The sequence below is a fragment of the Diadema antillarum genome, unplaced genomic scaffold, assembly GCF_040938485.1.
Source record: "Diadema antillarum isolate AM-2024a unplaced genomic scaffold, OU_Dant_1.0 seq00001676_RagTag, whole genome shotgun sequence".
Lineage (NCBI taxonomy): Eukaryota > Metazoa > Echinodermata > Echinoidea > Diadematoida > Diadematidae > Diadema > Diadema antillarum.
Window position 1 is genome coordinate 465,212 of NW_027272371.1, and position 26,954 is coordinate 492,165.

General features: G+C 38.9%; 1 protein-coding gene across 1 annotated transcript; it reads left to right on the forward strand.

Moving 5' to 3' along the window:
* The first annotated feature begins 6,336 nt into the window (after positions 1–6,336).
* On the forward strand, positions 6,337–26,827 carry LOC139711622 (uncharacterized). Its single transcript, XM_071623479.1, has 4 exons — positions 6,337–6,517; positions 16,873–18,175; positions 20,064–20,294; positions 25,689–26,827. The coding sequence occupies exons 2-4, from the start codon at positions 16,883–16,885 to the stop codon at positions 26,067–26,069; spliced, it is 1,905 nt and encodes a 634-aa protein (XP_071479580.1). The 5' UTR covers positions 6,337–6,517; positions 16,873–16,882; the 3' UTR covers positions 26,070–26,827.
* The last annotated feature ends 127 nt before the right edge of the window (positions 26,828–26,954 follow it).

Sequence of the window (26,954 nt, forward strand, 5' to 3'; positions counted from 1 at the left end):
GTTGATGTGTTGACACTCAGGGGCGGATCCAGGAATTCCGAAAATGGGAGGCGCCTTTGCAAAAATAAATGGGGCACATGCACCCCCCCCCCATTTTTTTCTTTTTATTTCTTTTGTTTTAACAAGACATATAAAGAGAGGGCGCGCGCCCGGTGCGCCCCCTCTGGCTCCGCCATGTGTATCAAGGAGAGGTTGAAGGGGCATGTGTAGATAAGGGCCTAAAATAAGGTGAGGCATACAGCATAGAGTATGCAACTTCTCCTTAGTCTTTTATTGAGGAGTGAGAAAAGTTTTCTCTTAGAAACAAGGTTAAGGACTTTCATTGGCTTACTTCTGGAATTTTCAACCTGTTTGTTCCATCTCATGAATGTCGTTTTGCAGGACGATACCTATATAAGTATTTGTTGTGAGAAATTATTCAAGGTCAACCCCATCCTCTGATAAGACGTCCTGGTTGGGCTTCCGCCTCTAGTGATTCGCATTTGATTTTTTATTTGATTTTTAATTTTATTGTTCCATATCTCAAACACAAACATCATGGAACAATCGGTAGAACATAAGACAAGTCATAACGTCATGATTAACAGAGGAGACAAGACAATCTTACAAACATGAAATGTGGGGGACCTGCTAAAAAGCAAAGCTTGTTATGCATTGTATAGCTTGTATTGTATACATACCACATTGTTTTTATACATTATTTTCTTTGGATGAAAAAAAGAAAGTAAACTGCGTGAAAAAAAAACACATCTTAATCAAGAGACTATAATGATCGGGCAAGGTAATTATAGGCTTTGTTTTAACTTTATTGTGCTACGTTTTGCTTGTGAATAATAATCAGTTCTTAGAACGCATAGTACCATGTGTACAAGTGGAAACAAAATCTTTCAAATATTCCTCTATTCATTTTATATGATTAACAATTAGCAAAAAGATGAGTTTTTAACACAGATTTGAATCTATCAAAATCTGACTATAAAACACTTCACTGGTATAGGGAAGGAATAGAGGCCTAGACGACTGGCGGACATCTGAGGTAAAGGGAAAACACCTTTCATATAAACCATCGGCATTTCATTCCATTTTTCTTTCTTCTTCTTTTTGTCTATAGAAAATTATGGCATCATAACAAAATGCTAAGTCTTATTTTATAGATAATGCCCTGAATTCATTCAACTTTCTTTCCTATTCATTTTTTTTTTGCAATTTCCGTAAGATGAAACAGGATGTTCATAAAGCAAAAATGAGTGAAATCTAAATCGGGAGTTGCGGTTAGGCCTATCCTGAACTGTTTACTATTAGCAATGAACATGCACACAAATATATGATAACGGAAAAAGGCGAAGCTTGCACCATAAAGAGTTATGGTTATAGACCAAGGAGTATACATCCATGGTTAAACCTATATACCAGATTCACACGGCACTGCAGAGTGTCTCGGGATTTTCAACTTTATGCGCATATTTCTGGATTAAACAGATCATCAGACCCTTTGAAAAACCGAGTCTTACTGTTATGTTGAAAGTGAAGTTTCACTAATCACAATTAATCTGAGTCCAGTGTGCTCCAGACAGATAATGGTGAATACTCAGTTTAAGTCTGGAAAATCTGTTCTTAAATGTCATGAATTCTACAACGTATAACGTTTTGATTTCTTCCATAAAAGTCCTCTCTGAGTGGATTGTAAATTGATATGGTAAATTCATGTTTCATTAATATATTTTATGAACATTATATTTTGATACTTGTATTCATAAAACTATCTATATAAGGAATGAGCCTTTTGGAAAGCAGCTGTGTAGGGCCTATAATACGATACTGAATACCAACCCCGCAGGACTTAAGAAAATAAACGAATAAATCAAAATAGGCTCCTAACCTATACAACTATGTTTATTAGTGATGTTATAGTAAAAATTGCAGAACAATTTAAGGGTCTACTAATATAGTGAAAGAATGTTTAGAAAAAAAAGGAAAAAGTGAATTCTCAGTTTCGCCGCTGGTGCCAGGCTTTCAATTAAGTCTAAAACATACATTAAAAAAACAAGCAAGCCAGAATACCTGTTACAGTCACAATAAGCTGCATTATTACTAGATTCCTTGACCATCCAATACCCTCTATGTATATAGCATTTGTAATCATACTGATAGTTTCATAACATTATATTCACGGACCCTATTTCCTATAGATACCAGATAAAGAATCTTTCAGAAAAAAAATCCGATGATCCCAACCATAAAAAAATATAAATCGTTTGTGTCATCATCAACTTGACCTGAAAAGTTTATCCCAGACAATCCATAACTTTTTGATTTATTTTTGCAAATATAGCTTTGAAGAATAAGAATATACAAAGGGGCGCTTGAATGAAATTGATTTTACACTCTCCTTATCGTTAAGAACTATTTTTTTTTTATTCTAAAGCATTTCAATTGGAAAAAAAGCTGCAGCAAATGAATATTATGGGGACAGTGTGAATATGGTGATAAATGTAAGTAAAACTCAGTTTATGGTATTTGGAAAGAGAAAATTTGATATGAATGCTGTTTTGTATTTTAATGGTCAAACAATTTCTCGTTTGTCTTGTGTAAAGTTTTTAGGAGTATAGATGACAAGCTCTCATGGCATGAACACATTGGTGTCGTGTGCAATCGTATTGCCAAAGGTATTGGTATTTTTTATCATCTGAGGCATTTCCCCAGATATATTCTGATTATGTTATACCATACTTTATTTATTTCCCATATCAATTATTGCAATGTGGCCTGGTCCAATGGAAATGATTTTTGTATGAAAAAATTGTTTGTATTACAGAAAAAAGCTATTCGAATAGTCTCCAATGTATCTTTTAATGCTCACACTTCACCTTTTTTTTTATTTGAGGCTTTTAAATGTATATGATATTAATAGATATAATCTTGCAATTTTTATGTATATGTGTTCAAAAGGTTTATTGCCCTTCAATATTTCTTCTAAATTTTTTATTGAATAGTAATGTTTATGTTTATAACACCCGTCGTGCTAATGATTATCATTTATGTCATGTGAGAACAAATATTTCTAAGAATACAGTTTTTATGAAGGTCCATTCATATGGACCGAAATACCATTTGATTTGAAAATGAAACCGTCTTTGAATAGTTTTAAAAGGAATTATAAATTTTTACTCCTGAATTCATATTCTCATTCAGAATGATTATTTTGATTGCACTTATATATGTCTTTTGATTTGTTCTTCAGTCCTGTCCCTTTCTTTTCCTCCTTATATAGTTTCGTTTCTATACTCCCGATATGTTTTACACAGTATTTATGTTTTCTAGGGGTCAGCGATTTACAAGGCTTATTGCTCTTCTCTGTTGACCCCCCATTCACATGAATTTACGCATCGGCTCTTGTTCTTGTTGTTGTTTGTGTATACCTATGTGCCTCGGTGTGTATTTCTTTTGATATTCATATATGTGTATCTATGTGTTTTCATTGTATGAATTGTTTGATGATTTTATGTCGAATGGAAATAAATTTGAACTTTGAACTTTGAATATCATTGGTATGTTCCGTATAAACGCGTCTTCAAGGCATGCATGATTGTGCGCTATATAAGTCTCACAGTATGTAGGTGTGCATGGGAGGGGGATCCCCCTCCGGTTCATGCGAAAGGCCTTTGCATTGCGTATAGATAAAATGAAACACACACCTCTGTAGAATAGATTTGCATATGTTAATTCGTAAGTTTTTTATCAAAAGTAAGAAAACAAATTACTCATGGGAAATGATAACACTAGTATAGGAATGTGAATGGCGAAATGTTCATTGCACATAATACTCCTGTATATACTTTATCATGCATCGTCTTTTGTTCGATTGAAATACAGTAAGTAATTTAACTGAATCAAAATATTAAAAAAAAACACGTGGTATCTATCACCGCTTGATCCGCATATTATGCATCTTCATCAGCACGACGTATACAGGGGCGGATCCAGGGAGGACCGCAGCCGGCGCACGCCCCCCCCCCCCCCATTTTTTGTTGAAACAAAAGAAATAAAAAGAAAAAAATGGGGGAGGGGTGCGTGCGCCCCCCCCCCCCCCCTTTAATTTTGTAAACGCGCCCCCTCTTTACGGAATTCCTGGATCCGCCCCTGGTATATGTATACTAAGTATACTAAAAGTTTATGGAGATGAACCAGGGAGGAGGAGGAGGAGATAATCCCCCTCCCACGCTGAGGGAGCTTTTGCATTTTAGCATTGAAATCCAGCGAGTGGGCGCACACTTCAAGATGACGGAATAATAAGATATGCTTGATATGATGATAGCCGTTGCAACCAGATGTTATAATCGTATAGCTGTGGTAATTACGTCATTAACGCACAACTTTCCTATTGCTGTGTGAAATGTGTAATAATCACTGCATGGAACGTAATATTTACCACTTATAGACCTATAATATACCTCTTTGCCCTTCTCACTTTTCAACGTCATTCAGATCTTGATTCCAGATAACGATTCCGGTTCCTTATCACCTTAACTGTTATACGCAGTTATCAAGGATCTGTCTCTTCCCCCTCATTATGTGTCTTGTTGTAAAATGAAAATTTTGATGCATGCCATGACAACATAACATCATTATCTATCTGGTTTCTATTTTTTTTTTTCGGCGAAACTCAGGAGTAATTTCATAACCGGTCTCATTAAAGGGGAAGTTTCCAGAAACGTGTGCATTTGGTGCATGCAGACAAAATTAATAGGGCCTATCAGTGAAAAAGCGGTGGGCGTTTTAGGAAATCGGGCAATCCATCATACAATATCTTTAAAGTTTTATTCATTCCGTGTGTCATTCTCTCAAGGAATACGTAATTCTCGATGATATTAAACTATATACGACTGAAAGAAAATATACGGCGAATTTCGCCATGTGTTTTGTGTATTAAATAGATATCAAAAGATCTCTGTCACTAACTTGATCGTAATAAGCTCCCAATCAATATATGGCCTTACCATATACTAAAAAAAAAAAAAAAAAACAGATCTAAAGGGCATGTTTCTCAAAAAGTTTTAAAATTCTTGAAATTCCTTTAAATCTTTTAATCCTTTAATCTTTGTGGTGTTCCAATACATAACGGGCCTCTCAGTGTCCGATGTGACATTGACAGAAATGTTTTGCCTCAAATTTATCTTTTACGAAAAAAACAACAACTGATCTTTACACATTCACTGAATGCATATCAATCTACGTTAGTATTTGTCAGGTATAGCTTCCTGCTCTTTAAACTCGATTTTGATGAATAGCATAAATACCCTTTCTGTATCTATATACTCACGGATATCATGTCCAATTTCGTTGCAAAAAAAAAAATGTACATATTATATTATGTATACGTATATACTATACTATGTGATAAGGGAAAAAAAGCCTCACATCGTCATATATAGGCCTAATGTACAATAGACAGCAGTGGCGGATCCAGGAGGAGCGCAAAAACCTAATAGGATATTTGTTTTCTTTTATCTTATTTCATTTATTCTTTATTTTCATTTTACTATCATTATAATTATTGATGCAGTGTAAAACAATACGGATTCTGCTGAGGGAGATCATGACATTTCAACGAGAAGCACTATGATGGTGTTTCTAGGTTAAGAATTGGACAAAATGCACATTCAGCCATTGTTTACAATCTTGCTGAGTGCAAAAAAAAAAGAAAGAAAAGATTTTACAAAGCGCTATCAAAACATAATTCACCATATTGCCGCGGAGAATTACCTTTAGTGTGACTTGTCTCTAAACCCGGTCTACACGGCCTTTTTCTTCTTGTTCTGTCCTTCCATTTCCCACTTCTTCTCTTTCTTCTCTTTCTCTCTTCTTTTCATATTTCCTCCTCATTCTTTCTTATACTTATTTCTCTGTGTACATGTATTATTATACAGTACCCGAACTGATGTGTGTGTCGATCGCTCCATGCTTGTAAATAAATGGCACTATTCATAAACAAGTTCCACTCGATACCATTCAAATGTTTGATCTGATGAGCAACACCATGGTTTCAGTATGGAGTGTGCATTGCAGTTTCAATGTCAGATTTTCAATTTCGACTATTGAACGCGGATGAAAGCAGGGACTTCGCCGTTGGAGCAGAATGCCACATTGCGGGTTCTATTTTTAGAAATGGTGACTCATGTGCAATTTGGGTTTCCCCGGCTGTGTCTGGGCTGCAGCATACCGCTTGCAACAGCTCCAGTCCATACCAGTACTGCAGTAGGCATCACTGGTAGTACAGTACAGTATACCCATACCAAAGACGAGCACGCTCGTACGTGCGCGCCCGGTAAAAGTCTCAGGTGAGTGGCATGGCGCAATGTACTCTTCCTAAATTCGGCACATCGAATGTTCTAAATATTGCCTATATTTTCACATCGAACCGACTGATATTTTTCAAGGGGCATTACCCTTAAGCTTTGGTTTGAGACTTGTGGAAGTCAGTGAAAGTCATGGCCAGATTGTTCGTTTTATAAACGAGGTAAGTAAAGAACAAGTTTGTTTTAACAATAAATGTTTCCGAAAGGCGATACGCAGTATCAGTGACAGTGCAGTGCAGTGCATGCAGTGTCAGTGTAAAAGTGACGCCTATAGTGGGGTGGCTTAGTGACAAATATACTGATAATCGTGACACGCCGGACAAAAGTGTCATTTTTTCCTCAGACATTTGTATATATATAAAGATCAAAATTAGGGGGTGCTCCAAGAAATCCGCTAACAGAAAAAATGAGAAAACGCCCTTAATTTGTACATAACAATAATGTCTGAATTCAAAGACTATACACAGGACATTCGCCAGGTTTCTGTACAATGCAATGCAATGTACATGGTTGCTAGTCTTAAAATTCAGACCCATAATACGACATATTATGTGCATGTTTACAGTAATACACCATTTTTACTGGTTTTCCTATGGTAACAGGTGGTTAGTCTGTGTTGCAGACCTGAGGGAGGTGTGTTGGAATAGTCCAGTTTTCTTAAGCACCTTTTCATTAAATAATTTGATATAATTTCTGGTAAAGGATTTTTTTTAGTACTGTCTACCTCCTGTAGAGAAATGGCAAAGACTAAGAGTGACATGTGACTCTGGCTCAGATACTTTAAATCTTGGGCAATGACTTAGCCAGGTGTAGGACTATGTCACAGCTCATTTTTTCTCCCAGAACTACTAGTTCACCAGTAGAAGAGCTGCATATTCCATTGAGAACTTAAGGTTTTGGGTATTGCCATACATATTTCCTAACAAATTTAACCCGTTTCCTCCAAGATTGTGTGAATTCCATAGGTTTAGCGCAGGGATTACCTGGTTCCCGTAAGCAATTTTTATTGTCCGCACTTCCCCTCTCTATATGTTTCTTATTTCTTATGGGGGTTATTCAAATGTTTAAAAAGGTTAAAAGTTTGTTTTCATAGATGAAGTTGAATTTAGACAATTTGAATATTTTTAAAAATATATTGATATTTGTAATTTCACTCATAAAGACTTAAAGCGGTTTGAATATTTTTGGTCTGATAGCTATGTATAGACATGTTATTAAAAAGTAAAAGCAATGTTTGATTGGTTCACATTATCCAAAGAGGGTGGGATGTAGTTGGCTGGTGAACAAAGTCTATGGGGGAGTTTAAAAAGTTGATAGAAATAAAACAAAATCGGTATAGAGCAGAATCTAAATCACAATATAATATGACAAAATTCCCGACCCCAAAGGCGGTTGATTCTATGATGCTTTATGTCAAAATACATTTCACCAAAATACATGTGATTGATAGGAGGAAAAAGTATAGTACATTAAAAACAATATAGTTCAACTAACCCCATTAGTCCAGCAGCATAATGAAATGATTGTTAAGTTTTTCGCCTTGTCAATTGAAGATGATGTTACATAATGACAATTATCAAAGTCAGCTAGATCTAGTATATCAAGAAACCAAAAAGAAGGGGTGGGGTGGGGAGAGAAGAATGAAGTAAGTTATTAGTATCTGTAGTTGTGGTTTTCAGTATATTCATTTTAATTTCCTTAATTTCCGTTAGGTCATCATGGATTGGAGCATTTGTGTACTAGTAATCTGCCAGGAACAAAAACAAGAAAAACTTAAAGGTCCTATACACTTTTGGGAGAGTGACTTGAAAAAAATGTTCAGGATATCACATTTTATGCATAATATGTGTAGGTCTGGGGGCATTTCATGAAGCATTTTGTCCGACAAGTTGTCGGACAAATTTGCTCTCTGCCAATCAGATGCAAGGATTTCTGTAGTTTGTAACAGTTTGTCAGAAAAATATCTGACCAAACTGCTTCATGAAATGCCCCCCCCCCCCTGTTGTATCACAAGACATCCTACCATAATTTTTATACAGTTTATGCAATCAAAGCAAACATATAAAGAGATATCAGTATTTTTCTCATTAAAGCATAAATGCGGACGGTTTAGTCTGGAAACATGTTATCATAGAAATATTGTTCACATTTTGTGTTATCAACAATACTTAACATTGATTATACAGATTCATTTTTACAGAGGTTCTTTCTATCCGTAACTCACACTTAAGAACAATTTTCAAGCACTAATTTTGGGTTTTTGCCTTTAATTATTCACAAAAAGGAGGACTCAATGCATAAAAGGTGTATGCTTTATTTTTGGAAAATGTTGAGGAGATCAGGAAAATTATATATATTGATGTAGATTTTGGACCTGAAGGAGCAGTTGAAGCATTTTTAAGAAACAATGCCTTGTGGCATCGTTCTTATCATCAAAAATTAATAATGACAAACTCAAATGAAAATTGGAGGGGGGGGAGAAAAGACGAACATATTGACATGAGACAGCTTGGTAAAGATTAAACGCTATAATAGACAATGCAGCCTCTTTTCTCAGTTCATACTTATCCAGAGTGTGTGCTTTCTTTCCAGTACCGGTATTATTATTTAGATAGGTTAGGAGAATCCCTTTGAATTGTGTGATACATCATTTTAAAGCTTACAGTCTGCTCTTTCAGAATCTGTCCTTAAAGGACAAGTCCACCTTCATGCACACATGGATTCAGTGAATACAACAATATTAGTAGGACACATCACAGAAAGCTTGGAAAAAATCGTATAATCCGTTCAAAAGTTATGATTTTTTCAGGTATCTGCACAGTCGCGGCTGGATGAAAAGACTACCACAGTGTATGATGTCACATGCGCACATTCTAAGGAAAATAAAATGAGAATTTCACAAAACCATACTTTTTGAATAAAGTTCACATAGTTTCTTTGACTTGCTACTGACGTATGTCAAGGGTAATATTATTCCCCCTGCCTTCTGAAAGAGAAGTCGAGTATCCTTTTGTAAGCGAAAATAATTTATGTTGAATTTTCTTTATTCATTCTTTATATCGTTGTACACATGTGACATTACAAGGTATAGTAGTCTTCTCATCCAGCCTCGACTGCATGAGCAGAAACTTCAAAAATGCATTACTTTAGAACGGATTGTCCAATTTTCCTCAAACTCTCACTGATGTGTTCTACTATTGTTGCTGCATTCACTCAACCCACATGCTATAAAGGTGACAAATCTTTGTCTGGCGACTTTTTTGTTGATAAATTATACCAACCCTGATGGAAATCTCTTCAAATTCATAAGTTCTGAAGTCTCCTTTAAGTTTAACCAAAATCTATATATATAGTTGCCATGGCAACATACCACTTAACACTAATGAAAAGTATTTCAAACCTCTATACATCCCGTCGATCAGTTGTACCTATTCAAATGGAATCTCTTCCAAACTGGAAAATAGCCTCCTGTAACTAACTTCAATAAAAACCCTAGTTTTGGGTTGCCATGGCAACGCACAAATCAACAATTATATTTGACCCCTGGTTTATACTCTTGGTACCTTCTATACAACGTTCATATCAAATTTTGTGAAAATTGAATCTTCCTCCCTCGAGAAATAAACAAAAACATGATTTTTAGAAAAAGTTCATTGACCTTTGACCTTTTACCTTTGGAAAATTCACTCCAAATTCAATCAAAATATTTTACTTGTTCTCAATATTCTTCCTGCCAAGTTTTATCCAGATTGGATATTCCTGACCTGAGAAATAGTCAAAAAACCAATTTCACAAATAAAGGTCATTGACCTTTGACCTCTGACCTCCTTCCCAGCATCAATTTTCTTGGAGCACCCTATTTTTTGAGAAGGTACATCATGAAGTACCTTTGGTGAAAAAATCATGCTTTTGTCCGCCGTGTCACGATAATTTCACTAAGCCACCCCACTACTATGTCTACGAGTTAATACGATTACAAATACAATGTTGTAAACTTTATGTCCTCTGTGGACGAATGTGCACTAGACCTAGACTAGTCAGTGGAGACTTTTAACTGTTAGTCTTTTAGTTAAAAAAAAAAAAACTTTGTAGATTTATAGTTAGTTATGCCGTTATGCAAGTGGTTCATGTGGTCACCTGGTCACAGCACACATTTACAGCAGGTTGCTGGGAGTGTTCAATTCTCCACAGAATCTATTCTGGTAGTAGGTACCAGGGTACGGTACATTACTGATGAGTGATGGCTGGCGTTACGATGGAACCAACTAGCAACTGGTGGTAAAATTATTTGTTCCTGTAATGTGTATGGCTGTAAAATTTACTGTTGTCTGTCTGTGTGTGTAGGGTGGGTGTAGATCTAGTGTTTTGTAGTCATGTGTATCTCTGCGCTGTGACTTGTGTGAGTGTGGAGCAAAGATCCTGTTTTTGTGATTGACTGGGCTGGGGTAGCAATAGACAGAAAGATCCGTCTGTCCGGAGGACTCTTTTGTATTTTGCCATTAACGCCGTCCTCCGTAGACAGACGGAAGGTTGTAGTACCCATTGCTGTGTGGATGTTCTTAACCACTGTCTCTATGGAAAATTGGGTGAGGTACCTCACCCTTCTCGATTGCGTCTAATTCACGGCCCTAGGTCGGCAAATTTAAGCTTGAATAGTTAAATCAACTATTCAAGAATAGACTACACTCACCAGATTAATGAATAATCCAATATTTCGGTCGAATTTTCAACGCAAAACACGCATCAACCAGCCCGTCGCGTCGTCACGTTCAAACTGCAGAAACATACAGTATGAATCTATTAGCCAATCACATGCGAGGTAGTTTCTAAGCGTTTTTTTTACTTAATAAAGTACCTCGCATGTGATTGGTTTACAGATTCAAAATGGCGACCTTCAGCTAGCGAACGGCGATGTTGCGATATGGATAAAATTTCTGCATTATAACCGCGTTACTGTGAGTATTTCGATTGTAAAATGTGAGAAATTAACCCCAAATATTGCTGCATAATGTGTCATGTCATGTCAAACTTGTTTGAATGTAAAAAAGCTGTCTGAAATTTGGTTTATCGTAACGTTTGATCTGTGCGCTACTGCCACACAGGAGCTGGCATCATTGACTTCGGTCTGTATACGGAGGGGATCCGTGAAGCCAGACGCAGTCTCCGCGGAACATTCCCCGACGGACAGATACAAACCGATCTTTCGGTCAAGGGTAGCAAGTACAAGTCAAGTGCAAAAAGCTACACTGTAGCTCTGTCTCTAACAAGTTAGCACACTTACACTAGGCTAGGGCTAGGCGGGGTGCGTTCGAGCGCTCTCCTAAAGACACTAAAGTGACGTGAACTACCGTACTGTACCTGCGCCAGAGGAGCGCTCAAACGCTCCTGAGGCTGAAGTGTACCATACTGTACTGTACCGAGCTAAAGGTGGACCACTTCCCGATGTGCTCCAAAAGCCAAAAAAGAAAAAGAAAAAAAAAGAGCGTACCGAAAGTTTGCATAATATGTGAGAATGCACCATGCTTGTAAACATGTACGTTGTATCATGCACATACCTCATAAAGGCAAAGACTAGAAAGAGTTCATTCTCTTTGGTTTGGATGACCCTCCTGCTACAAAATGCGTGACTCCCTCTAAAAATAACTCAAATAGCGCTCAAAAGCTCCAAATCTGGCACACATTACCCGTTGCCTTTGGTTCAGTTCACTTTTATTCGCTGTAGAGCGCTCAAAAGCACCCAGGGACCTTGACCGAAAGATCGGTCTGTATCTGGTCGTTGGGGATATGTTCCGCAAAGACTGCGTATGGCTTCATCGAATCCCCTCCTATATACAGACCAAAGGCTATCCTACTGGCTCCTGTATTGATGCTCTGCCAGCGGTCGCGCACAGACCAAACATTACCATAAACCCGATTTCATACAGCTTTTGTACATTCAAACAAGTTTGACATTATGCAGCAGTATTTGGGGTAACTGCGACCAGCCCCAACGCTGCACGTTGGGGCTGCGCCATTTTCGCATTCAGATTTTAATGTTGTACAAAACGGGGCCGTTCCGGCGCTATATTTCCTTAATTTTTCAACAAAAACTACTAGGAATACTTACATGGGTCGATTAAACCTAAATGATTCACATTGGCGACTGTTTGATGCATTTCATTGCTTATGATGCCGAAAATGCTGTCTTATAGGGCAAATATCTTCAGCTCACCGATGCTCACTAAAACTCACAATCACTTGCACATGCGTACAGCATGCATTCAGTGCAGTCCATTGACAGCTGTATTGCTCGCTACATGATGCATATTCATTTCACCGTGCGATGATGCATTATTCATATCCTTGAGCATCGGTAACGTTGACGTCATTGATCACGCATGCGTAGATGCGTACTAATGGATATGTACACGTTCAAAATAGCAGCAAAGCTCCCCACTAGGGCAGGCCGCTTACTCCTAAAAATGTGGAAAATTTTGCAGTTTCCAGATAAATTGGTGAGAAGAACCAAGGCAATGGGGTAGTGTATATTTCATTTGTTATTGTCACTGTGTTTATGATTGAAATTTAGCATTGCTTTATTTGTGAAGTTGCCGTATATGTGGCAATAGGGAGTTGTTCGTGATTCTCACTTTAACAAAACTGCGAGGTAGCCGCCAGGACCCCGCCGCAGAGCAGCGGGTCTCCGGGGCTATATTTGGGGTAACTTTCTCACATTGTGCAATCGAAACACTCCCAGTAACTAGGTTACATCGCAATTACAATGTATATTCATTCAAGTAAAGGGTGTCTGTTGGCATATTTTTGATGCACATGATGTGTCTTATGTCTTAATTTTCAATGTTATTGATCAATATCGTGAAAGACATTCATGATGAAGAAGGTGTGGTGCTGGTGTAGTGTGGTGGGCAGCAAACCCTTGCCTGACCCTGCCCTGGTCTGCATGAACTGGAGCAATTTGGCATACTCAAAGCTGAAAGTGCCTCATTCTATTTTAAATCCTGATTTTTTTTTTCAAATTCGATATTTTGGTATATATACACGTGTATATACCATTATTTTGCAGAATTGAAGATTGTGTAATAAAGCGAAAGTCATAACACAACATGTCGTGTGGTGTCAGTATTTGTGATTCTAGTCGGTTGAGAATGATAAGGGCGTTAAGTTGTCACTAAACCCATAGTGTTCAAGACAACTTAACGCCCGTCTCATTCTCAACAGACGCTATGTAGTCTCAGCATGTATTGGAACGCCTACAGTAGCTTACACACTGGAAGAATGATTGCATTTGACTATTAATATTAATTCAAACGTAAGTACGTTCTTGGTCTCCAGTAGTTTTCACCCTCCCTGCCAAGTAATTGGTTTCCTAATTGTGTAGGAAAATCACTTTGAGATATAACAAGGGTGTGCAACAGAAGACAACTTAACTCTGATTGATAAACAGGCCCTGACCTACATACATGTACACCATCTGAACATCATTTGCAAAAAGTACCAGTAAAAGTAAAGTAAAGGCACAATAATTTGTATGTAAAGTACTCATGACAACAACAAAGTGTAAATGACTGTGTTGACCAGTAGGGGATATTGTATTGGCTAGCCAAATTCACCAATAATTGTGGTGAAGCATGCAATTAGAAATCAACAATAGAAAGAGAAAAAAATAGATGAAGAGAAAAAGATGTAACTTTTGTGAGAGAGGAATATTGCATATGTGACCAGCGACAACGGTTTCCGGCAAAAGTCGGGAATTTTGAAAATTCATTGTTTCATTGAATCACATTGCCCATTTCCTAAGCTTTGAATTGATATAAAACACTTGTATTCTCCGGCACCGTAAGTGGCCATATAAAGCGAAATATAATGCATTATATTTTTATTTGTTAACCTGAAAAAATTGCGAGAAAATGGGCTTTGAAGATTCACCTCTTGCTCAAAGACAATGTCCGAGCGGCGATGCGAGGTGAGAATCACCCATCTGTACGATGGTGCCAATCAAGATTAAGCTCCGCCTCTAGCAATCACACCGCCTTCTGATTGGCTCGCTGAGAGAGTCAAATTTCCCGCTCACCTTCCTCGGAACTCGGCATGCAGAGCCAAACACAATGGGTTTCGCTTGGGTTTGTTTACCAAGTACAATGTACGTCTTTCAAGATGGCGGATAGGATAATTTCAAGCCTGCTGGTGTATGTGTGTATGGTGCACGCATTCAGCAATGGCATCCACACGCCCCCGCTTGTGTGTAGACATGACAGGAGTGGGTGGCGCATTCGTGTCCACATCTTTACAAATCGCGTTTTCATTGTGGTTGATTTGTGTTTTCATCATTGGGGACCCTTTCGAAGGCAGAAAAATTGCTAACAGTTAGAGCTTACAAGGGTCATGCCTCCTGTTATTTTTTTTTTTTCAAGCCGTGCATGTGTAGCACTGTGCGATGGGGTTTATCATAGAAAAAAAAACACACACACACACACACGACTACTTAGTATGGCGCAATCTTGACGTTTAGTATTAATATTGGTCATATATGACCGTTACTTTTCTCTCCTCTGCTGTCTCTTGAGTCAACCTTCTGTCATAATTATTTACTACGAGCAGGCATTTTTGAGAATATTGTACGTTTTTGTACGTTTAGATTATGTCATTTTGCTGCAATTGAAATGTGAGTTTTCGATTGCATGTTGCACCATATGTGTGGCGATTTACGACTCTGATGGGTTCAAACCATGTTCCCCATGTATCTGTTTTCCCATTGGAAGTTAGCGCTGCTGTTCACTTTTAGTTTCACTTCCGCTGTCGAACATAGCGGTAGAAAAGCTCAGATAGTAAAAGCCAAAGAGCGTACACTGCAGAGCGAGCATATCTATTGTAGCAACAACAATGGAGCATGCACGCATAGACAAAACATTCCCGAAACGCTGCAAGACGTGTCCCTGAAAACCGAACTATGTAAATGTGTGCGACCCACTAGCCAATCACACGCGACACGCCGCGCCGTAGCAACACTGGGCATATAAGCGCGGCGTTCGAAAGAAGATCGAAACTGACGAGTGCGATCCAATATAGGGTGTTTAAAATTCCATTTTCGCTTGGAAAAACTTAGTCTTATGCTTTGAAATTTAGTGTAGGTGTAGAAAAAATGTCAAGGATTCTATTTCTGCAAAAAAACAAAATCGACAGAAATAATGGTCTAAATCTTTGTACCCCATCCAGGAGGGAATTTGCTCTTTCTCTGATCACAGGCAATGACTTAAAGATATGATATTGATGGGAAATATACTGTATATTATATGCCATGCGTAGTGAGTCCAATTTTTGCGAATCTGGACTTCCCAACAATTTCACTAGTGAATTAGCAATCATATCTATAGTACTGGTACAGGAATAGACTAGACGTATATCAGGGCATGTCACATTCATATCTACAAAAATGTAGATTAGAGTTGATAATTTTGCATGTTGTTAAATTTGTGAATCGCGCCCGAATCGCAAAATTAGCCAAAATAAAAACCTCACAAAATATATGGCATACCCAGTATTTGAAATACACCCCTTTTGCCAATTAGACAACTACAAGTGGTGTAGGAAGAGGGCTTTAGAAGCCAGGGGCTCTGATACACTCTTATTCCCAGTTTAAGTGGGTCATAAGAAAGGCCTAAAATCAATGGCTGTCTAGAGTTTGGGGGAGCTCTTGCATGTCATTAAAGGCTCAGTTTCAAAAGTACTCCAGCAGTGGTGTATGGGACATGAACATGTCTGAAGCACTGTAAAATACTTTGACTGGATGAGTAATCCTAGGTTACATGAGTATGTACAGTATGTATGTTCTCTTCTGACCTGATCAAGGCTCAACATTAGCAGTGGCCCGGTGGCCCTGGGCCACCAGAGGTAGATGTAGGGCCACCACTTTTCAAGAAAAGATAGTGGCCTGTGCTGGCCACCAAATTTCATTATCGGGCCACCAAAAGAAAAAAATTAGTATCAAGCCTTGCTGATTCAAATTACATGAATGTGGGGAGTATTGGCAAGCTGGACTATTGCCATGTGGTACGTTGCAATAGTACATGCAGGCAGAACATTCACTTCTGTACTTTGTAACCTGTACATGTGTAATTCAAACAGGCAGAATGTGATTTTCCACTTACTTGTATATAGAAGGCCTGATGTACAAGTTTAACAGTTGTATCATAATTCAATCATGGATATTGTGCATGTGGAAAATATCATGCAATATTTTGTCATTTGAAAATTGGTTTTGGTGGATTTACTGGCAACTGCATTGATTGTTTTGGCACACATGCCTCATTAGGTGGTTGAAAGGGCAATGTAGAACAGCAGGTCTTGCATCAGATAGACTGTTTCAGGAGCACCCTTGCATTTGGGCCCTGTGTGAAAGAGATAAACTCTAATAATAATCTGTAGTACTCTTGCATATTGAAGACTACCATCAATTAACAGTCAGAAAACAAAAATAAGAATTATATTCAATAATGATCATTTTTCTCATTCAATACAGGTAGACTACCATGCCTGGTACCCTTGGCTTGGTGTCACAGTGTTTGGAAAGGATGTCGCTGGATGGCCGACCCCACACTCAGCCTGGTTCCTTATCATCTATGTCGGAGGCGGGCAGTGAGCTGAGTGGGAACATGGTAGCCACAGGAGAGGGGCCCCATCTGGGACCACCTACTGGATCATCAGAACCAGGGGTGGACCCTGGGGAGCAGCCAGGGCAAATGAGGAAAGATGCTGTCTTTAGGTACAGCAGTCTGAAATCCATTGAGGAGTCAGAATCTGGGAAGACGGAACCACCACCGGGCGGGGCCACAGCTATAACATCAGCCAGAGAGTCTAGTCCAGCAAGTGAACAAGACGTAGATGATATCACAGAGCATATGAAAAGTACGTATATGTGTGGAGACAGGTTGAATCCAGAGGTAAGAGGTGTGCAAGAAACTGGTGGATTGGAGAACAAAGAGGACATGAAAAGGGATGAAGATACACATGGAGAAAAAGCTGCTGGAAATAGTAACGAGAAGGATCAAGGAGCAAGAAAGGATGAGAAAGAGGAAACCCAGTCGTTAGCAGCGACACATGAGAGGGGACACCCAAGCGATGTAGGAATGACCGGGCGAGGTGGAGGTGGAAAAGAGGAGGAAGCTGCTCTATTCCCTGTGCAATCTAGCGAAGAGGATCGGCCAGGTCTCAAGGAATCAATGTCAGGAACATTTCATCCATCACAGAGTGACTCCGCCCTCTTCTCCTCCTCCTCCAGCACATCGGAATCATCATCCCCCCTCAGTCGCAGCCAGTCCGTTTCAAGTTGCCGGAGAAAAGAATTCTTTGATTTGCTTCTCATATACTCTGAGACTGATGAAGACGCGTGTGTCGCCGAATTCAGACAGTACGCCATCCAGAAGCAGTGGAAGACAATATCCGTGGCTGAATTCCCTATTGGCAAGCTGAATCTTAAAAAGTTCTGTGAGGTGATGGAGGATTGCTCATATGCCGTCCTCTTGATATCAGAAAACTTCTTGAAAGACCACAAATGCCAGAGGCATTACCACATAGCTCTGGAATACAGCGACAAGAACGATGACTTTGAGGAGTGTGTGTTGCCGATTCTGTTTGGGGATTTTGACCTTACGGCTGACCTTGGCTCAATTACTCATGTTCGCTGGGGTAGCCGCTACTTTGAGAGGGTCCTGGCCAGATCCATCTCCTCCGACAAACGGGTAGAGAAAGAAAGGCAGAGTTCCTCCAGCGGTCCCAGCGGTCCCCTTCCCTTCTCTCAGACACCTCGCACACTTTCTCTTAATGTAAGTACCCTTTGTGCAAATAGTCCTCACTTTCAGCAGAATTAAAAAAAAAACATAACATTAACAAAGCAAAAACAAAAGACTGCCACAATTGCGGAATAAGTCTGTAATTTGCAAATATGCAGTAAGAAATCATTTAAGGCTTCATTCTTCTCACGAACTGATTTTATTGAAGTAGATTTTACAAAGGCAGGGTAGATGTGGAACTCACTATCAGGTTTGTATTGAAAAAGCATTAAAAGTTTATAGGACCGAGACAGAGGGATAATTTGTTGCATTCTGAAATTATTTGGTTTGTTGCTAAATGTGACCACCTTGACAAAGGATTTTACTGTTAACACAAAATTCTTCAATGTAGGTACAATCGGGATCGTCTTGGTCACAGGCGCCAATACAATCGTCTATACAGGTGACCGACCAAAGCAGGAGAGTCAACCAGACAGCATCAGTAAGTATTGAATGTTAAGTCATGCATAATGATGACTTTAAAGGACAAGTCCACCTTCATAGTATACATGTGGATTGAGTTAATGCAGCAATATTAATAGAACACATCAGTGGGGATTTGGGGAAAATCGGACAATCCGTTCAGAAGTTATGAATCTTTAAAGTATCTGCGCAGTCACTGCTGGATGACATATTTTCATAGACACAAAGTGAGGTTGTTACAGACAGGTGGTGGTTGTACAAAGTAGACAGGTTTGACGTGGTAGCAGCATTTCAATGTCCCTTATCATGATGATATGTACAATGTACATGACAGTACCACTACACATGTAGGTCTCTACAGAGTACTACATAACCATGTGCTTATCATTTATGTAATATCACGCTGCATAAAGTCATTTGTGTCAACTAATCACCCCCCTCCCCCCTTCAAATGGTCACCAGTTGCCTTTAATTGCTGTAGACCAGTCTCAGTATCATTTGTTACTAGTCGTGGCTGACAAATTTAGAGTTAGCTGGTCACTCTGCTACAGTGCACTGCAGAGGATTTCTATCACTGTGGACATGTGGCTGTTGTGTACGGATGGATGCTGGAGAGTTTGGCTATATTCATGTTTGCATCAGCAGCAGGAAAAAAAAAAACTTAGTGAAGATTCATGAATTACAAAGCTCTTTATAAATGCTATCAGTGTAAGATGGTCACTGTTAGTGTTAAGTATTACAGTGCAGGGTGCATTGTGGGATATACTGCCAATTAATCCTATGAGAAAGGTTAGAAAGATCTAGCAAATTTCACCCTTTTGTTGAATGAACATCATGTTGTAATTGCACAGATCTGGGCCCCGTTGCTAGAAACTTTGCGTTTAAACGCAACTTGCAACTGATTGTCACTGGCCAATCAAAATCATTGTTGCATGCATGTCTTCTTAATAGGGCAGACCCTGAGCCAATCAGAATGGATGTTTCAAAATTAGCAATTATTTGCAATTGATTGCAACTTTCTTGCAACAGGGCCCAGGTCTGTTTCCAAAGCTTTTAGATTGATGAAAATTAGTCTGTGCATGTACCTTTGTGTGCATCGCCTGTTACCAGTATCAATTCTCAATCCACACTCACATATGGCCAGAGCAGCAACACATACAGAATTACCAGTATGATCAAATTTTAACTTTTTATATGATTTTAGTATGATGCATGACATTTTCCTCCTTGTCATATCAACAGGAAAACAAAGAACATTTCATTACTTTGAATATCCAATAGAAAACTGCTGGTTTCTTCAAGTGACTCAAGCTAAATATGACAAAATTCTCTTATACTTTGTGTGTTAATAGTTTTCAACTCTATACCTTGAAGTGCTTGTGTGTTATTGCTAATCTGTTCAGCTAGAACTACTTGATTCACCATTTTTGGCTGTGTTCTGAATTGTTGCTACTTCCAGAGGAAGCCAGAGCAGGAAGCCTGCCTCATGCCATCAGAAGTCGACTCTCCCAGCCTACCCCCGATCCCTGCACCCACAGTCGCCAGTGATGGCGCTGTTTGTGCCACAGGGGGTGCCCAGGTCACCACCACTTGTCACAGGGAATCAATGCAGGGGCAGGCAAGTTGGGCCAGTGACAGCTCCCCATCAGTGCAATGCGACCAAGGGTCATTGGCTAGTGGTCCGTCACAGGTACGTCACGCTCCTCGGTAACTCTTCTATTTATCCTTTACAGGGCAGATGTTGACTACAGGGATTAAACTAAATGATCCATCCATAGCATTTTCATTGCTACTGAGAGACTTGTAGCCTTCTTTAACTGTGACCCGCTACAACAAAAGGAACCGAAATTTGAGGGTGGTTGAGTTTTGAAAATGACATGACATTATTCCCTGACTGTTCCGCTTTAATTTCATATAAAACATGACTCATAAAAGTACTCAATTGCAGAGATATTGATGGTTCTTATGATACCATGACGAGTGGTCTAGGAAATCAGTGTTTCGAGAAAACCGCCTTCAAAGTTTTCTTTCCGATGCAATCATGATCAACGGCAGATAAGTCAGTTTTCACCTCTTGACAATAGAAGGTCTGCACATAGCAACCTCCGCGATGTTCATTCAAGCTTAGCGCCAACGGTCTACACACAACCAATCAGTAATCAGGATGCCACGCACTGACCAATGAGATCACTCCCTTGTTGCTAGGGGCGGAGTCTATCTGCGGCGCTAAATCCAAGTCTTCGGACACATTTTTATTCCGCTGAAAGTCCGGAAATCATGGCCGGGAAGAAAGCTTATTTCTTGCCTTTCCTTTGATTATTTAGCTTTGAAATTTCAGCAGATGATAGACAAAACATCTGACTACAAAATTATGCCCAAAACAGAAATTCAATGGTTTTGACCGATTCTGATGATCTGACTTCAAAACTCGATTTTCTTGGCTCAGCCGTCAGCAACTTTTGGATCCTTTTGTTGTGGCCGGTCACAAATAGAGCATGTCAAACTCTGCATTCACATAATTTCATACATTCCTGACAATAAATGTTATCTGTTATATTATCATCAGTTAGCCAAAGTGAGGAGAGAGTACACATTGTGATGCATGCCACTGGTACCTTCAATGCAAATTTTCTGTGGTAGCCATTTTCACAGTAGCAGCAGCATCATCAGTATCAAGAAGTTTTTAGCTTGCTGCATTGAAAGGCACATTGCTGCGACTTATGTGTGCAATGGGTAACCAACTTTCATAACATGCTATTTGTCTAAATCATATTTTTGTATCACTTGTGTTCGAAATACGATGTTTCTACAGGTATACATTACATGCATTTGCCAATTGAATACACTCCAAAGTATTCCCCCACAAGGGATTACAGCAAGAATGTTCTGCCCTTGGGATAATGTTAGAAATGGGCTCTGACAAATATTTCACAAAGCTATAATGGTATTGCATTGAATCATACTGCAGTGTATGTAGGAAGACATGTGCATGTCACATATACAGGCATTACTTTGGTACTTTAACCCATTGAGGATGGACTGATTTTGCTGCAACACGCATTTCCCATAGATACCTGCCCGAGTATACTTGGGACTCGTCCTCAACGGGGTAATTTGATGCAGCTTGTACAGTGCGCAGTGTGTAGCACACTCTAGTATGTCAGTAGTCCACACACTTGACAGCAAAATGAAAGGGATCACAATATGTGGGTACATGTTACAGGGCAGGTTGAGATTTTTTCTTGCAGGGTCAGCTTTATACATAAGGCCTAAACACCTCATGTACGCAATGCTGTGCAGAAATTCACAACCAGGCCCATGAATGAGCATTATTTTGAGCCATAGTCTTGTTTTACATGTACATAAAAAACATTAGGTTGTTGTTTGTTTGTTTTGTTTTGTTTTGTTTTTGTGGGGGTTTTTTTGAGGGGGGGTGTTTGTTTGTTTGTGTGTTTGTTTTTTTCCAATTATGATATTACCCCGTTGGTACATTTCATGGTAAGAGAGAGAAAAAAAAAATCCAGAGAACAGTGATATAATTACCTGTAAATCCAGAAAGTCTGGCATGAAACTTTTGCAAATTAGGCGAGGAGCCAAGATTTGCAAAAGTAATGTGCATGTGAAAGTTTTCGTATACACAATGTATTGAATGCAAGTTCATGTAGTTTAATAACTGGCAATTTTTTAATTGTGGTCAATTCGTGAAAGTTTCATGCCAAAAAAAAAAAAAAAAGGCCTTTGGTTCCAATTCTCGGATATGTCTGATTTTACCGTAACCTGTACTTTAAAGTACAATGACATACATGTGAGTTAGTGATGCAGGGCACTAGATGAGTAGACCGGTATTTTGATTTTATGCAAAAGACACTTAGTGCATTGGCCATTATGTCCTTTATAGTGCTCAATGTACACGTGTAGAATATGTTGCATAGCTGCAGAGCACTCACACAGATTGTCGCATAGAGAAATCACACTCAGATGTGCGATATTTCAGGCAACATCCCTAGCAAATGGCTCCTGGCTGGCTGCTTCCACCTTAATGTCACAGTTATTAGCTCATTTGAGTCAGATGACTCGAGTGTATTATACTGTAAACTTCAGTATTTTCATACCATGACTTTTTTTTTGCATTGAGCGGCTCAAAAACAAATTTGTAGGTTGTTGAATTCATGGTGAATTCACAGAAACTTACTGTAAAGCATGATATTTTCGTGGCATGAAATTTTCTTGAATTTTCACTGGCATTTAATGCATATAGTGTAGAGAAGAACTTTTGAGTGAAGTTTACGGTACATTTAGTTTCAAGACATTTATACCAGTAGGCAGAGAAAGCACTCCAAATAGTGTACCAATTAGCAGACAAATCACAATATGAGTAAGGGATAAATGCATTATTCCTTGCCTCAATGCAACAAGTCTGTTGTTATCATGTAAAATGTTTGCCTCATGTTTAATCTACATCCTATTGCAAATGTTCATTTTAGATATAATGAGTACAGACCAAAGTTGAAGATGAGTCAGCTTCATCCTATTGTCCATTGCTAGATTTGGAGTTTTTATTACATATTGTACAATGTACATTCTACTTACTTGCATATGATCAGTGAGAGCAGATTTTACCCAATTAGTCTAATTAAGAGGTTAAAAATCCTGTTTCATTTATAGGAAGTATATCTTATTCAAATCCTACTTGGTTATGCAAGTACATGTAGGCCTACCTCTTTGTGCAGAAGAGTCCTGTTCGATGGGCCCCAGTGATTAGTTGTGTGTGCAAATGCAATTATTAGGATTTGTGTGCTTGTATTTTCTTGTGCTGATTGGTTTCAATAGATATGAATCAAGTAGGATAGAATGTGGTAACATGGTGCAAGGTCTCTGTTCCCATCTCACCACATAGCGGTATGATATGCTTTGAAATCTTTGAAGGCTTCCGTGGCGGTAGAACGTTGGGTGGTAGAAGGCTTAACGGTGCACCACGCATTCTTTCTAGGGTATGTGTATGGCCCTGAAAAGACCCTTTCCAGGGCCACACACATCCCCTAGAAAGAATATGTGGTGCACCGTTAAGCCTTCTACCACCCAATGATATGCTTTGACGTAGCTTTCAAGCATTGAGAAAACAAACAAACAAACAAAACAAATCATGAACCAGGCACTTTATGCGTGACACAATTGATTCAGTTGTCAGTTTGTAGATTTTAGTCTTGCTGTCTAGTTGTAGTCGTTGCCTATCTAAATATATCAGGATTTAAATCTTGATTTTCTGTTCATTCAGATAAACTTGATTAGGTCTATGTTCTTACGGGGAAAAATAGAACACCCATTGTATGTGAGCAGGAAGCAAGGTCATGTAAATGTCAAGTTAGGATCAAGGTTCAGCAATTTCAGCTGAAGATAGACCGCAAAATTAATTTACAGTATACTGGCTGAGTCTCTTGCAGTCATATAGTCAATGTGGAAATAAGCTGCTTTCCTTATGCATGGTGTATTATCAGTGCAATGACAGAAATCTTGAGAACAGACTCAGGCAGATATGACCAAAATGAAGACTCCCTATTAGCCCAACCAGTGAAGAATGTGCTGTACATTGTAGGCCCTACATCTTGAATTTGATATTCTCACATGAATTCCAGATAGAAAAGAAAAAGGAAAATCTATCATATGTGATTACAATTATAGAGTTATGTGATTTAGAGTGTGCGAGTGTCACACTATTTCTAACATTTTCTGAACTGTTTCTGTCTTTTTTTCTTTTTTTGGTTTTCTTTATAAAAAGATAGATTCATTTGCCTTGCAGGTTAGGAGGTCTTGAATATTATAACTTCATTTTACACCCCACACTCCCACCAAGGCAGAGCACAAAGCCATAAATTATAGCAAATTAGCTCTTTGGTTATGACTGATGTACATTTATAGAAAGATTTATGAGCCTAGAAAAGCTGCAGGAAGTGTTTTGTTGGTAGAGAATACAATGTGAAAGTTAAAATAGAGTTCAGTTTTCGGATAGTTTGTCCCCAGGTTATTGTGGCCAGATAAAATTTCTGTGCTACTGTTTCTTTCAGGTTGTCTCCAGTGTGCCTCTACATAAGTAGCTCCTAGGTTGATATGTCATCAATGTGGAGTCCATAGATTCCCACTTCAAAAAAAAAAAAAAAAAAGAGAAGATAATTATAATAATGGAGAATCAAGATATATGGATTTACCATGTTTATAGATTAAACATCAGGAATACTCCCAAAAATCTGATGTAGGTTTATGATGTAACAACCTCATAGCAAGTACATGTGTGCTCAGCATTTGTGATGTAGTGTCTGGTTCAAAGACTATCTCATTCAGCAACAGGTGATATATAAAGGACATAGAGATGCTTGTTTCTCCTGATGGCACTGCACATCATGGTTTTTTTTTTTCTTGGGGCAAATTTTTATGAAATTGTGATTGCACTCAAATGCAAGGGCTTTCACTCTAAGTAGCATAAAGATGGCTTGTGATTGCATCAAAGAAAAGCTTTAAACACAGAGAAGTAAAGATTGAAGCAAAAACACTGAGAGATAAGACAATGGGTTGTATGAGTACTGTTACCAGACTTTGTGGCATGCTGCGCTTCCGTCCTGAAGTGAAAAGCTCTCTGGACAGCGTCGATAAAGTGGACCCGATCATTTCAAAGCAATAGGTATCAAACCGAGGTGTATCATTGAAACACTCAAACAGACAGTAAGTTGTGCACAGAATTGACGTACCGCTACTCAATGATAAATTCTGTAAACGGCATCAATTTTTTCTTGGTTTACTCTTTTTTCCACTCGCGTATATAATGTGTTTTTACAACAAAAACAGGCAACAGTACAGAGAAATCTTCCTTGGTCTGGGGGGCTCCTTAAAAGAGCCTTGGTGCATGAATGCATTTATCAGTGCTGCAAATTACTTTAAACCAGAGTACATTTTTAGGCTAATCATAAGAAATCCTAGTGTAATTTACAACGCCCGATACCGAGTTAAGATGTTGGTCAATCCTACGATGTGTAAATTTAGCAACTTGCACCCTGTTTTTCTCTTCACTACATGATAGGCTCCGTGTCCACAGTCAGCAGCTGACATCTTCCTCGAGCTTGACGTCAGCTCACAGCCAAGCGAACGCTCTGCCGCCATCCTGTCCCACGGACGCTTTGCCGAGCTCTGCAATCTCCTGGACCCCACCCACCCCACGGGGAGCGACTGGACCATGCTGGCGGAGATCCTGGAACTGAGGAAGAGCCAGATGGGGGTCCTGAACGAGAAACGCGGAGGCCAGACCAAAATGCTGCTGGAAATCTTCTTCAGGCTGCACGAAGGAGAGGAAAGACTGTCCATCCTGAAGAAGCTGCAGGACATCCTGGAGATTATGGACAGGAACGATGCAGAAGATGTTATTAAGAAAGAGATAAAGATCCTCAGATGCAAAAACCTCAAATGCAAGAAGAGATAATGTTGGTGTCCCATCTATCTATTCTGGTTTGTGCAAGCAGTCCAATTCTTCTGGTGAGAAAAGAATGAGAAATATTTGACATCTTTTAGTATCTTGCATCTCTCATAGTGTTGCAGAGATGTCAGTTGTTGCTTCTTTGCGGTATTTAGTACAATACTGCAGGTTTCATGGAAAATAATTTTTTTTTCCCAAATGGTATCAATACATGTGTCTCCTGCAAGAAAGGTAAAAATACTGTTTTTCCACCAAAAATATGCCTTTTCAACCCTCAGAGTGCTACAGTTGTGTTAAAAGGTTGGCATTCCTGGTCATATATAATCAGTTGCTGATAATTCAAGTGGTACGTCCTGTCGATGACTTGGGGCTCACATGATGTGTTGTAGTGTTCAAGCATGCATGTTAAATAAAATGTGTCTCTGGGAATGTGAATGAATCTTTGGTTTCTTTATGAGCCCTTTATGTGCCCAGGTGCTTAGCTTACCTTGGCAAGCATTTCAATCAGCATTCAGTAAGCCCTCCAAACTTGATCCAGTTGTAAAGCTGGCAAGCCCAGTTAGGTGTAGCAATGTGCCTCAGTCCAACATGTTGGCTAGGAAGACGCAATAGGAATTAGGGGGATCAAGCAAACTCTATTCGTTGACGATTAGTTTGCTTGCCAGACGTTTGTGCCAATTGGTGACCAAAATACAGTAAGGATTAAGACGTGATTCACATCAAGCACATGTGGTCACGAAGCATAAGTAATTTGGGGAAAAAAGGATGTAAGCTTTAAACAAACCCTTCTAGTCACCAATTGACAAGACTTAAGAAGAGTCAATGGTAAAAAGTCCAGCTTGCATGCCCACCTCATGTTCTCTATTTTTCTTGTGAACAAGTATAAAAGAT